The 15,060-nt window shown below is 38.0% G+C and overlaps 1 protein-coding gene across 1 annotated transcript; it reads right to left on the bottom strand.

Moving 5' to 3' along the window:
* Positions 1-9,592: 9,592 nt before the first annotated feature.
* LOC308650206 (pre-mRNA-splicing regulator WTAP-like) lies at positions 9,593-13,030 on the bottom strand. Its single transcript, XM_081296210.1, has 3 exons — positions 12,832-13,030; positions 12,546-12,700; positions 9,593-10,862 (listed from the first exon to the last, which is right to left on the bottom strand). The coding sequence occupies exons 1-3, from the start codon at positions 12,855-12,857 to the stop codon at positions 10,279-10,281; spliced, it is 765 nt and encodes a 254-aa protein (XP_081152336.1). The 5' UTR covers positions 12,858-13,030; the 3' UTR covers positions 9,593-10,278.
* Positions 13,031-15,060: the final 2,030 nt, after the last annotated feature.

The following is a 15,060-nucleotide window of genomic DNA, read 5'->3' as shown; positions in this document are numbered from 1 at the left end:
CTTCACTCTCCTTTGTGGGTTTGCTCTGCTGCCCCTTAACATAATTCCCAAGGTTCCTACTTTGCATTCGTTCCCTTGTCCCTTACTAACAGGCAATTGCATGGCTTCAGTTACCACCTGATGTTGACAGCTGTGAAGTCCTATCCAACCTCCTTGTCTCTTGAGCTGACTGGTCTTCTCTACTTAAGTTTCCCATCAGCACATCAAATTTAACACAATTAAGCCAAAATCATATCGAACTCTTCCCACCTTTGTTTCTTCTCTATTTAAAATCTCACTGAGCAGTCTAACAACTATCTTCTGTTACGAAACCAGAAATCTACACCCTTTGAACTTCACTTACTTCAGGAAAGCTTCCAATTTCCTGTATTTGGTGACCTCCCACTCCCACCCCCTAGTGTCTTATACCTCACCTTACCTTTCATTTACCATATAATTCCTAATTTCATTTGTCTCCTCTACTAGACTATAAGATCTGCATCATGACCTTGTTATGTAGCTCCTAGCACATCAGGGGCATTAAATATGAATATATTCTTCTGGAGACAAGAATAGATTCACTTGTCTCCTGCCTGGAGGCTCTATCTAGAACCAGCTTAGGAGGAAATCTTGAGAAGGTAACTTTTTGTTGAGTGGCATGCAGCAGCTGTCTTCCAAGAAATCCTCAATATTGACTAAAAAGTATGTATGGGCCAGATGGGGGCTAAGAATATTGAGGAGGAAAGAAGAGAAAAAAAGTCTTAAGTTAGATCTAGAATCATGTTACCTGGGCTGCTTAGCAGAGGAAGTGGGTGGGTAACCACCATAATTTCCAAGTGCTTATAAGTAGCCACCATTTTACTGGTATTACAGAGCTAGTTTGTCCTGCAGAGGCTTTGAAACCATTCTTGGTTGTTTCATAAACAGTTGCAAGGATCCAAGTCAGGTTTTAGATACAAAGCAGAATTCACCAACTTACCAATTAGCAAATTGGTATTCGTGTGAGGAGTGGTGAATCCCCAGTGGATTTGCGTAGGATGGAGGTTGGCAGTGTGCTCTGTACCACTAAGGGTAGCTCCACACTGCCTCGTCACAACTGCCCCATAATAGGTCCAGATCAGAGATAATTACTTTATTCAGGGCTATAAAGTATTCATTATAGCCATGGAGACAGATGAATGCCCAAGACACCATCATCATAGAAGAGTAGTGAATAATGATGGAGTACAGGGAATAAAGAGCTATTCGTGTGAGAAATGGGGAACATCTGAGAGACAAAACTGTCAGCATAACTTTCCATAATTCTGTGAAAGTATCTCGGAAGTGGTCAGCCACATAACAGCTGAGGAAACAAGCTCATCCATGGAGCTCTAAGTAACAAGTACTAACAAAACAGATGTTCTTGAAATCTTCCCTGTAGTAGCATAGAGGCATTCACTACTTTATGTGAATGTCAATTGGTCCATCCTTCAAGGCAAGACTTGGTTTTTTTTTTTTTGTTTGTTTTTTGTTTGTTTGTTTTTTTCTTTTACTGGGAAATGAACTCGGGGGCACTTTACCACTAAGCTATATTCCCAGCCCTTTGTGAGACAGTCTCACTAAATTGCTGAGGCCTTGCTAAGGCCAAGGCTGGCTTTGAACTTGCACTCCTCCTGCCTCAGTCTTAAGACTGCTTGAGTTGGCATCTCTGGTTCAAGTACAGTTCTTTTAACTGAAAAATGAAGGAAGACTAACAGTGTCTCAATTCTTGGAATCATAATTCAGCTACCAGCTTTGAGGGGGATATTACTGAGGGAGCTCTAATGGCAACACTCTAAAGGGACAGCTCTAACACTAACCTGCTGAAAAATTAAAGGATTCTTTAAGTAAAGCTATTATTATCTCTTCTTTTTAAAATCAACTGCTCAAATAAATTTTTTAAAATACTTTTAAATTTTTATTGGACACAATACCTTTTTTTATTTATGTGATACTTAAGATCAAACCCAGGGACCCACATATGCTAGGTGAGCGCTCTACCACTGAGCTACAACCCCAACCCTGCAAATAAAAATTTCTATTGGGAGTAGTTTAACAAAGGGAGATGGACTTAAAGGACTGGAACTTCACTGTGATACAGTAGTGGCTGACATTTACTGAGCAGTCACTATGTACTTGGCACTTGCTGTGGACCAAATGTTGGTGCCCCCCCATTCATGTGTTGCATCCCAATGTGAAAGCGTTAGGTGAGTAATTAAGAAGAATGGAGCCCTATGGATAGGATATGAGAAATAGGGCATCATCCTGAAGGATCTAGCAAGAAGGTGGCCCTCTGCAAGCCGGGAAGAGGGCCCTCACTGGGAACCAAATCAACCAGCATGTCAAACCAAACTGATCTCAGATTTCCTAGCCTCCAGAACTGTGAAAAATAAAAGTGTTTGTTGAAGCCACCCAGTCTATAGTGTTTTTGTTAAAGCAGCCCAAGCTAAGACAACATTGTCAAAAAGCATTTAGGCATGTATTAACTCACTTAATGGTATTCTATGGGAGAAAAAAGTGAACCAGAGAGTTTACATAGTTTTTCCCCACTCATGTAATAAGTAAGTGGTAATGACAAGATTCAAGTCCACTAATTCCAGAAGCCGCTTTTTCAACCTGAATATTGTGATATCACCTGTTTTCTTACCAGCAGTCATACCAGCAAACATCATCCAGTTCCAAAAATAAGGAGTATTGACTGTGTACAACCCTAAGTCCTTTATGTTATTCATCAAGGCAGATTCAACAGAAACATGAAAACTGGTAATGTCACATTAAGAAGTCTACACAAGTTTAGTCATACAATTGCACTACTCCTTGAAAAACTAATTTCCTATTGCACACCAGTGATAACAGGACAGGTGAGTTCCATTCCATAGATATCCCCCCTGCCCCTAGTACTGGGAATCGAACACAGTGGTACTTTACTATGTTGCCTGTCTAGCCCTTTAAAAAAAAATTTTTTTTTTTTGTTTAATCTTGAGACAGGTTCTCACTAAGTTGCCTTGAGCTTGTGATCATCCTGTCTTACCCTCCTCAGTTGCTGGGATAATGGGCGTGTACCACCACACCCTGCTCAGGGAATATTAATTTAGCATGTATCAAAATGTTTAATCAGGGGGCTGGGGATGTGGCTCAAGTGGTAGCACGCTCGCCTGGCATGTGTGCGGCCCGGGTTCGATCCTCAGTACCACATACCAACAAGGATGTTGTGTCTGCCAAAAACTAAAAAATAAATAAATAAATATTAAAATTTAAAAAAAAAACAAAATTTGAGAGTCATAGGGATAGAAGAAGGCACAGAGATTCAAACCAAAGGAATGGACAGAATATTAAATGAAATAATTCTAGAAAACTTCCCAGAGATGAAAGATGGAATGGATTGCCAAATCCTGGAAGCCTACAGGACCCCAAACATCCAAAACTGTAATAGACCAAATCCAAGACATATAATTATGAAGATAGCCAACGTACAGAACAAGGAGAGAATATTAAAAGCTACAAGAGAAAGGAGGCAGGTTACATTCAGGGGTAAACCAATTAGGTTAACGGCCGATTTCTCATCACAGACTTTGAAAGCGAGAAGATCCTGGAACAATGTATTTCAAACGCTGAAAAATAATGGATTCCAACCAAGAATACTGTATCCAGCAAAATTGAGCTTCAAATTTGACAATGAAATTAAAATCTTTCACGATAAACAAAAGCTAAAAGAATTCGCAGCAAGAAAACCAGCTCTGCAAAGCATTTTGAGCAAAACACTACAAGAAGAGGAATTGAAAAATAGTGCCCAAAACTAACAGCAGGAGGTATCTCAGTAAAGGGGGAGGAAAGTAACCAAAAAGTAAAACTAGCCAAACTAAAATAAATAAATAAAGAAGCATGACTGGAAGTACAAATCATATCTCAATTGTAACCTTAAATGTTAATGGCCTAAACTCACCAATCAAGAGACATAGGCTAGTAACCTGGATCAAAAAAACAAATCCATCAATATGCTGCCTTCAGGAGACTCATATGATAGGAAAAGACATACACAGGCTGAAGGTAAAAGGTTGGGAAAAATCATACCACTCACATGGCCCTCGGAAGCAAGCAGGAGTGGCCATACTCATATCGAATAAAATCAACTTCAAACCTAAGTTAATCAAGAAGGATAAAGAAGGACACTATATACTGTTAAAAGGAACCATCCACCAACAAGACATAACAATCATCAATTTGTATGCACCAAACAATGGAGCTGCAACGTTCATAAAACAAACTCTCCTCAAGTTCAAGAGTCAAATAGACCACAACACAATAATTATGGGTGACTTCAACACACCGCTCTCACCATTAGACAGATCCTCTAGACAAATCTGAATAAAGAAACTAGAACTCAACAACACAATCAATAACCTAGACTTAACCGACATATATAGAATATATCAACCATCATCAAGGGGATACACGTTCTTCTCAGCAGCATATGGATCCTACTCAAAGATAGACCATATATTATGCCATAAGGCAACTCTTAGTAAATATAAAGGCGTGGAGATAATACCATGCACCATATCTGATCATAATGGAATGAAATTGGAAATCAATGATAAAAGAAGGAAGGAAAAATCCTACATCACATGGAAAATGAACAATATGTTATTGAACGATCAATGGGTTATAGAAGACATAAAGGAGGAGATGAAAAAATTCTTAGAGTCAAATGATAATACAGACACAACATACCGGAATCTATGGGACACAATGAAAGCAGTTTTAAGAGGGAAATTCATTTCTTGGAGTTCTTACCTCAAAAAAAGAAAAAAACCAACAAATAAATGAACTCACACAACACCTCAAAAACCTAGAAAAGGAAGAGCAAAACAACAGCAAATGTAGTAGAAGACAAGAAATAATTAAAATTAGAGCAGAAATCAACGAAATTGAAACAAAAGAAACCATTGAAAAAATTGATAAAACTAAAAGTTGGTTCTTTGAAAAAATAAATAAGATAGAGAAGCCCTTAGCCATGCTAACGAAAAGAAGAAGAGAGAGAACTCAAATTACTAACATACGGGATGAAAAAGGCAATATCACAACAGACACTACAGAAATACAGAAGATAATTAGAAAGTATTTTGAAACCCTATATTCCAATAAAATAGAAGATAGTGAAGATATCGATAAATTTCTTAAAGCATATGATTTGCCCAGATTGAGACAGGAAGACACACACAATTTAAACAGACCAATAACAAAGGAAGAAATAGAAGAAGCCATCAAAAGACTACCAACCAAGAAAAGCCCTGGACCGGATGGGTATACAGGGGAGTTCTACAAAACCTTCAAAGAAGAATTAATACCAATACTTTTCAAGCTATTTCAAGAAATAGAAAAAGAAGGAGCTCTTCCAAATTCATTCTATGAGGCCAACATCACTTTGATCCCAAAACCAGACAAAGATACTTCAAAGAAAGAAAACTACAGACCAATATCTCTAATGAACTTGGATGCAAAAATTCTCAATAAAATTCTGGCGAATCGAATACAAAAACATATCAGAAAACTTGTGCACCATGATCAAGTAGGATTCATTCCTGGGATGCAAGGCTGGTTCAATATACGGAAATCAATAAATGCTATTCACCACATCAATAGACTTAAAGACAAGAACCATATGATCATCTCGATGGATGCAGAAAAAGCATTTGACAAAGTACAGCATCCCTTTATGTTCAAAACACTAGAAAAACTAGGGATAACAGGAACTTACCTCAACATTGTAAAAGCTATATAAGCTAAACCTCAGGCTAGCATCATCCTAAACGGAGAAAAACTGAAGGCATTCCCTCTAAAATCGAACAAGACAGGGATGCCCTCTATCACCACTTCTATTCAATTTAGTTCTCGAAGTACTAGCCAGAGCAATTAGACAGACAAAAGAAATTAAAGGCATAAAAATAGGAAAAGAATAAATTAAATTATCGCTATTTGCGGATGACATGATAATGTACTTAACAGACCCAAAAGAGTCTACAAAGAAGCTGCTAGAGTTAATAAATGAATTCAGCAAAGTGGCAGGTTATAAAATCAACACACATAAATCAAAGGCATTCCTGTATATCAGCAACAAAACCTCTGAAATGGAAATAAGGAAACCACTCCATTCACAATATCCTCAAAGAAAATAAGATACTTGGGAATCAACCTAACAAAAGAGGTGAAAGATTTATACAATGAAAACTACAGAACCCTAAAGAGAGAGATAGAAGAAGATCTCAGAAGATGGAAAAATGTACCCTGTTCATGGATAGGCAGAACTAACATCATCAAAATGGCGATATTACCCAAAGTTCTCTATAGGTTTAATGCGATGCCATTCAAAATCCCAACGGCATTTCTTGTAGAAATAGACAAAGCAATCATGAAATTCATATGGAAAAACAAAAGACCCAGAATAGCATAAGCAATTCTAAGCAGGAAGTGTGAATCTGGAGGTATAGCGATACCAGAGGTCAAACTGTACTACAAAGCAATAGTAACAAAAACAGCATGGTACTGGTACCAAAACAGGCAGGTGGACCAATGGTACAGAATAGAGGACACAGAGACTAATCCACAAAGTTACAACTATCTTGCAATGCAATGGAGGAAGGATAGCATCTTCAACAAATGGTGCTGGGAAAATTGGAAATCCATATGCAACAAAATGAAATTGAATCCCTTTCTCTCGCCATCCACAAAAATTAACTCAAAATGGATCAGGGAGCTAGATATCAAATCAGAGACACTGCGTCTGATAGAAGAAAAAGTTGGCTACGATCTACATATTGTGGGGTCGGGCTCCAAATTCCTTAATAGGACACCCATAGCCCAAGAGTTAATAACAAGAATAAACAAATGGGACTTACTTAAACTAAAAAGTTTTTTCTCAGCAAGAGAAACAATAAAAGAGGTAAATAGAGAGCCTACATCCTGGGAACAAATTTTTACCCCACACACCTCAGATAGAGCCCTAATATCCAGAATGTACAAAGAACTCAAAAAATTAAACAATAAGATAACAAATAACCCAATCAACAAATGGGCCAAGGACCTGAACAGACACTTCTCAGAGGAGGACATACAATCAATCAACAAGTACATGAAAAAATGCTCACCATCTCTAGCAATCAGAGAAATGCAAATCAAAACCACCCTAAGATACCATCTCACTCCAGTAAGATTGGCAGCCATTATGAAGTCAAACAACAATAAGTGTTGGCGGGGATGTGGGGAAATGGGTACACTTGTACACTGCTGGTGGGGCTGCAAAATGGTGAGGCCAATTTGGAAAGCAGTATGGAGATTCCTGGGAAAGCTGGGAATGGATCCACCATTTGACCCAGCTATCCCACTTCTCGGACTATTCCCTGAGGACCTTAAAAGAGCGCACTATAGGGATACGGCTGCATCAATGATTATAGCGGCACAATTCACAATAGCTAGACTGTGGAACCAACCTAGATGCCCCTCAATGGATGAATGGATAAAAAAAATGTGGCATCTATACACAATGGAGTATTATGCAGCACTAAGAAATGACAAAATCATAGAATCTGCAGGGAAATGGATGGCATTAGAGCAGATTATGCTAAGCGAAGCTAGCCAAGCCCTAAAAAACAAATGCCAAATGTCTGCTTTGATATAAAGAGAGCAACTAAGAACAGAACAGGAAGGAAGAGCATGAGGAAAAGACTACAGTAAACAAAGACGAATGGGGGGAGAGAAACGGAGAGAGAAGGGAAAGCATACGGAAATGGTAGGAGACCTTCGATGATACATAAAATTATAAGAGGTCATGAGGGGCAAGGGGGAGGGAAAAAAAAGGGAGAGAATTGAACAACAGCAGGGGAGGTAGAGAGGGAAGATGGGAGGGGAGGGGAGGGGAGGGGGGATAGTAGGGGATAGGAAAGGTAGCAGAATACAACAGTCACTAATATGACATTATGTAAAAATGTGAATATGTAACAGATGTGATTCTGCAATCTGTATTTGGGGTGAAAATGGGAGTTCAAAACACAATTTGAGTCAAATGTATGAAAGATGATATATCATGAGCTATGTAATGCTTTAAATAATCAATAAAAAAAATTTAAAAAATAAATAAATAAATATTAAAATTTAAAAAAAAAACCAAAATGTTTAATCATATAAAAATTCAAATTGTATATTATTTTTCATTCACTTTAGAAGACTGAACAAAAGGTTAATCAAAAGTGCAAAAGCTGGGGTTGTAGCTCAGTGGTAGAGCACTTGCCTCTCAGGTGTGAGGCACCAGGTTCGATCCTCAGCACCACATAAAAATTAAAAAATAGATATTGAGATATTGTGTTCAACTATAACTAAAATATATATACATATATATAATTTTTTTTTTTTTTACCTGCAGGCCAGGCAGTGGTACATGCCTACAATCCCAGCAACTAGGGAGGCTGAGGCGGAAGCCAGCCAGGGCAATCTGTATCAAAAAGCAGGGATGGGGCTGGGGATTCAGCACAGTAGACTAGACGTCTTGCCTAGCAAGCACAATACCCAATAATGAAGGAAAAAAGGTTTTTCATTTTTTACAGTTCTGGGGATTGAGCCTTGTGTATGCTATGCAAGTACTGTACCACTGAGCCACATCCACAGCCCAATACATTATTATTATTGTTAATAATTATTTTTAGTTGTAGTTTGACACAATACCTTTATTTTATTTATTTTTATGTAATGCTGAGAAATGAACCCAGGGCCTCGCACGTGCCAGACGAGCACTCTACCATGAGCCACAACTACAGCCCCCCCAGTAATTACTTTTAATACACCACTTAAGACCACAGATATGTCAGCTAGATAAGCAAAATATAGTCATCATTGCCAAATTAAGTTGAACTTCTGTTACAATTATTGTTGTAACTCCACTTCTGAGGTTCACTGGTTACAAGTTATGTCTAAAAACGATTTTGCTTTTAGCAGAAATGATATGTTTTATATCAACCGTATATAAATATGTTACAGAATTCTAAAGACATGATGTCTTAGTCCTTGATAGTTAATGTATCATTACGTTGAGGGGGGGGAAATGGAACCAGCTTTAGCAATCTTAGCATTTTCTCCTACATCCCAATACCCCCATAGACTTAGTGATATAATATATACAGATATGTTAGTGAAACCCAATAATACTGGCCTATGTTTCAAAACAAACATCACTGACTACAAGGATACACTAATTAACTAAAATCAGGCCACAGAAATAAGCTGCTTTTCAGTTAAAACCAAAAAAATAGCTGGGTGACTATTTTCTTTAGACTTTTCTGTATTTTCAAATATTTTTAAATTATTATTTTTATGTCAGGAAAAAAACATTAAAGTACAGTCCTAAACTCCAACTTCATTTTGCAAAAAAAAGCACAGATTAATCATCATGTGCACAATCAAAACTGATGAATGGGCAGACCTAAATTTCAGCTTTGTGGCATGTTAAAGGATAATGATTAGAAATTCAGCAAGTCAATGAGAATGTAACAAAAGCTAAACATACCCAAAACAACAAAACAAAAGATTTTTACCAATGATAAAGAGTTACAATAAAAATCTTTATTTAGGTTTGGTCAGTACAGGTAAGATATACTGGAGTCACAGAGCAATATGCATTAACAGGATACAACAGTTCATAAAAATTGAGTTAACTATGCACACAAATATCTTCAACATTCAGTCACCTAAAGAGAAAATGCACAGATGTATGGTGGAAAAAGTTGTATCTAACACTGAAACTACTATAGGATTCCATCAACAAGTCCACCTTTTAGTGATAAAAATCTACGGTACTGGGCAAACTTGGCAGTCATAAACCCACATCTACTCTAACAAGTCTGAATGGTGCGGAAGTATATAACAGCATGAGGAAGAATGCCCTTGCACAGCACGGGTTCTAGAGACACAGATTTATACAGACATCATTGTGTTATACTTTTAAGGAAAGATTTCCATTTACAACTTCACATTAACTCATATAAAAATAACTTGACCCTACACAAAATGTCCTTTTAGCAACATTCAAAGTAATCAACTGTTACAATTTCCAAAGTGGCAGAGGTATTGAAGCCAGGGGAAAAAAGAAAAAAGAAAGGGGAAAAAGAAAAGAATCAAACAAAACAAAAACACACCCATAAAAAGGCAAGTTGTGACAAAAAGTATGCATCAATTTTCTGGACAGTATCCTCTCCCAAATTAAATGACACTGTATAAAAATTTGCTGGAAAAATATTACAAAACTGAACCCTGTACATTTACACTTGAGTCCAAGCCATTCTGAACGTGGCGGGAACCCACAGTTCGGTTACCTTTCCCACTCACTGCTTTCTCCTCTTGAGGGTCATGATTGGAGTCTGTGTCATTTGAATGATGTGTAAGAGAATTTTCACTGCCCGTAGGAGAGTCTACACTTTCATACCCCGCACTGATTTGGTTTACGTAACTACTACCTCCTCTGCCAGTTCTCTCCTCTGAGCTGTTGGAGGCCTTATTACCATTCCCTGGAGAAGAAGGAAAGTCATCCTCTGTTGTGTTCCCCTCCCTGTGAAATCCAGACCCAGACGTCCTCTGACGGGAGGAGCTGCCATTGCTTGGTCCATTTGCCAGACGACTGCAGTCTTTACTTGTGGCCTCTGCCTGTTCTACAGGTTCAGAAGATGTAGTCCTGCTGGTACTTGGGGCTGAGGCTTGAGACTGCTGCTGTTGGTACTGAGCCAACTGCTGGCGCGACTCCTTCAGTTGTTGCTGAAGAACTAGAATGGTACTCTGCATACCTTCTACTTCTTCGTCAAGTTGTATGATGAAGTCATTTAGTTCTGTGCAAAGGAGAGTCAAACCTACTTTAATATCTCTTAAAATATTTTAAAATATTTCTCAATAAAGTCATAAAGCCAAGCAGTCAATAAATACTAGGTAAGTAAAGAAATACAACTTTCTTTCTTTTTTGAGGTACTGAGGAGCACTTAACCACTGAGCTACATCCCCAGCCCTTTTTATTTTTTAATTTGAGACCAGGTCTTGCTAAGTTGCCCAGGCTGAATTCAAACTTCGATTTTCCTGCCTCGCCTCCTGAGTGGCTGAGATTACAGGCGTGTGCCACCAAGACCAGCTAAGAAACAATGATGCTAATACCATAACACATTTTAAATTTTTACTTGAAATTTTAAAATAGCCATTCAGAAATGAGTATGGGGGCAAATTGGATACTTCAAGTCATATATTAAAGAACCGAGCTGAAAATGATTCAAGCCATCCTGCTACACATAGCTGGTTACAGCCTGAAAAATATGACCCACATTTACCTGTGGGTTCACCACAGCCAATCCCCTTACTCCTCACCCTCTTAGTCAGTGTCTTAACTCCACAGTAGGTCCAGTCCTCAGGACAGTATGGTTCTTTAATTCTCTTAAGAGGTCTGTGCTGTTACCAAAGAGTGCTTCACATGTAAGAACAAAATCACATAAAATACTACTAGGAGACTAGTTAAGATACACATGTCCGAGCTGGGCCCCATGGCACCTGTAATCCCAACGGCCTAGGGGGCTGAGACGGGAGGATGACGAGTTCAAAGCCAGCCTCAACAAAGGTGAGGTGCTTAGCAGCTCAATGAGATCCTGTCTACAAATACAAAATAAAGCTGGGATGGGGCTCAGTGGCCAAGTGCCCTGAGTTCAATTCCCTTTACCCATACCCCACCCCCAAATACACGTCCGTTAAATTTTTAAAAGACTTTGGGAAAACAAAGTCCCTCACTAATATATAAAAATCTCCTAGTTAACATGTTTACAAGTAGTACAAGTTAACCCCAGTCCTTTTTTAATTCTGAAACAGGGTCTCACTAAGTTGCCCAGACAGGTCTCAAACGTATGATCCTCTTGTCCCAGCCTCTGGAGCCACTGGGATTACAGGTGTTCGCCACTGTGCCCAACTAAAAGGTAGTTTTAAAGGGAGTACTTGGCCACTGATTCTCTTTGTAATTAACCATCAGATATGGTATCCCTCAGTTTAACTGTTCAGTTTGGCTATGTGCCTCACTATCAGTCCTCTTCACAAACAGGAGAAAGAGCACTGGATGCACCTCTACTTGCCCCAAAGAGGACAGTGGCTAACAATTAAACTTGGGTTGTCTTAGCAAATTTAAATATTACATCTCTTATTCACTAGGACCCTGATAGATAAAATTATATTCTTTTCAGACTACTGGAAATTGCTAAACATTTCTAAGATTCACTCTTACCGAGAAATGGTTAAAGATACACCTTTTAACCACCAAACAAAAAAAAAAATTTTCTTATGCAATTTGTGGAGTAAGCATTTAGAGAGGGGGGAAAAATCCTAAAATTAAATGGCTGTTTTTTGACTTAACTAAAAATGTTTCATTCATAATTTTATATAACCAGACAGAGAACAGCATGCACAGAACCTAACCTATGTGATCATGCCTGGCAGTGTTTTAAAGCCAGTGCAAAGTTAAGCAAACTTTTCAAAAAACCCCTTACCATCCTGACTGCTTTTAAGTTCCTCACTATATTTCTTCTGTAAAGCCAACTCTGCTTCAAGCTGTGCAATACGACCCTGGGACAGTTGCCTTCCAAGCTCCTGGTTCTCCTGGATAAGCATTCGACACTTCGCCATTAACTTTTTGCCTGTTTGGCTGCAAAGGAAAGAGCCCACCATCACAAAATGAAGATAAAAATCTCTATAACCTTCTTTGCATTACTACAGCAGTAGATATAACACATACAGAACATAACTACTTCACAATAAATGCCACCCTATAATTACCATCTTCTTTTCTGGAACATGTCCATCTTCTGTATGTCAGTATTTTGCCTATACACCAGCAAAAATAACCCCTATACAGAGAGTACCCAAAAAGCCTTTTTTTATTGTTGTTTCTTTTACATCAATAATCTATTCAACTCAAAATATCATTTAAAATAGAAACAGTCCAGTTAAGTAATACACATCTTGCATATACCATATAAACTACACTCAGGTACTGAGCTTTATCAAACAAAAGTCTTGAAAAGGTACATGCAGTATCAGTCATAAATATACTTTCTTTAAAATACCTATAAATGAATCAAAATATATTTATCCTTGCTAGAAAAACATATAAAATTCCTCCTACTAAGTAGATTCTCTGGCACATGAATATTTCATACTTCTCAAGAATATATCTATTCTGTTAAGTGAAGCACTTTCAGTATTACTATTTTAAGCCTTAAAACTCTTCTGAGCTGGGGTAGCCCAGTGGTAGAACACTTGCCCAGCATGTACAAGGGCCTGATCCCTAGCAGTGGGAATGGAGGGTGGGGGCTCTTTTCTACTCACTCATCAATGCCTCATTTAACTTTTTCTTTCCCCAGCCTAGGGACTGAACTCAGGGACACTCTATCACCTCCAGCCCTTTTTATTTTTTGAGACAGGGTCTTGCTAATAAATTGCCCAAGCTGACCCTGAATTTGTTATCCTCCTGCCTCAGCCTCCCAGGTAGCTGGGATTACAGGCATGTGCCACAGCCGCCCAGTCTCGTTTAACTTTTTATATGAAATATATATATATAGGGGCTGGGGATGTGGCTCAAGCGGTAGCGTGCTTGCCTACCATGCGTGCGGCCCGGGTTCGATCCTCAGCACCACATACAAAAGATGTTGTGTCTGCCGAAAACTAAAAAATAAATAATAAATAATTCTCTCTCCTCTCTCACTCTCTCTTTTTTTTTAAAAAAAAAATATATATATATCATATATATATATATATATATATATCATATAGATAGATAGATAGATATTTTTTAAGTCGCCAAACTGGGGCATAAGTTTTAAAATTTAATACTAATATGCAGCTTAGCTTTTACTGATGTGGAAAAAGATTAACTATGAATCACAACGATCAGGGATTACTTAAGACAAATAATGCAAACATAAAAATGTCTACCAAATTAGGAGTGCCTTACTTTCAATAGCTCCATTTCCAAATGCTAGTGCCATATACTGTAGTTCCTATAAGCACATGCACAGCAATGGCAGAAGTAAAATCAGAAGCCCTGATAACAGCTTTACTTCAGCCTCAGCAATACTGACAGAAATTACTGGTACTTTTAAAGGTATTAATTTAAGTATATAACTGTGATAATAACTTTGGGATGTGGATAGGGACAGTATGACATTCTTTTCACTGAATTAAGCTCAAAATGACTTTATTGGTTAAAAATATTTTAATTCTAGTTTTTCCTTGTTCTAGTAGTAATGCACTTTCCTGATACATTACTTCTGAGTGCATCTGATTCTATCAAGACTTAGAACTTTAAAAATGGGAGCACTTGATAGATAAGTCTTAACCTTTCAAGTAGTATGGCAAAGTTCTTTTCACTATCACAGCTTATGTTCTAACCCAACAAAAAGCCTGTATAAGTTTCCTTACAAAAATCTGTGGAACAGTAAAACCCACTTTAACACTACTCAAATGAGTACGAGGTGAAACTCACGAGTTAGCACATGACAAGGGTTTTATTCTTTCATATTTCAATTATATTAGCTGGTGTTCTTCTTCATTGCTACTGTAGCTTCAGATTTATCCCATTTTTCATAAGCATCCTCAGACTTACCCTCCACTGAACAAGCACTTAGAAACCAAACAATGAGGAAATAAGATATTACGGACAACAACAACAAAAAAGATATAATGAACACCACTGTCAAAGGCAGTGGAATTCTCTCCACTTGGCTACCAATGCTGCAACAACTTTATCTCTTGCAAGGCATACAGCAATTAAATTGAAAATTCTTTTCTATGAATTTAAAAAAGATTAGGAAAAGAAAGCTGTAAAACACATTAATGACCTGACTTAACCCCATATAAAAACATCGAAAATTCTATTGCAAGCTGGGCATGGTGGTATACGCCTATAATCCCAGCGGCTCAGGAGGCTGAGACAGGAGGATCTCAAGTTCAAAACCAGCCTCAGCAAAAGCAAGGCACTTAGCAACTCAATGAGATCCTGTCTCT

Source organism: Spermophilus citellus (genome assembly GCF_964194105.1).
Source record: "Spermophilus citellus genome assembly, chromosome: 5".
Taxonomy (NCBI): Eukaryota; Metazoa; Chordata; class Mammalia; order Rodentia; family Sciuridae; genus Spermophilus; species Spermophilus citellus.
The sequence above is the reverse complement of the archived record's forward strand: the minus strand, read 5'-3'. Positions and strand labels throughout refer to the sequence as shown.

What these genes read in the sequence shown, in the direction of transcription:
- LOC308650206 (XM_081296210.1), bottom strand. Translation starts at nt 12,857, where the DNA reads ATGGACATGTTCCAGAAAAGAAGATG. An exon ending in ATGTTCCAGAAAAGAAGATG is followed by an intron (nt 12,701 to 12,831) that starts GTAATTATAGGG and finishes TTTCCTTTGCAG; the next exon opens with CCAAACAGGCAAAAAGTTAA. An exon ending in ACTTAAAAGCAGTCAGGATG is followed by an intron (nt 10,863 to 12,545) that starts GTAAGGGGTTTT and finishes TCCTTTGCACAG; the next exon opens with AACTAAATGACTTCATCATA.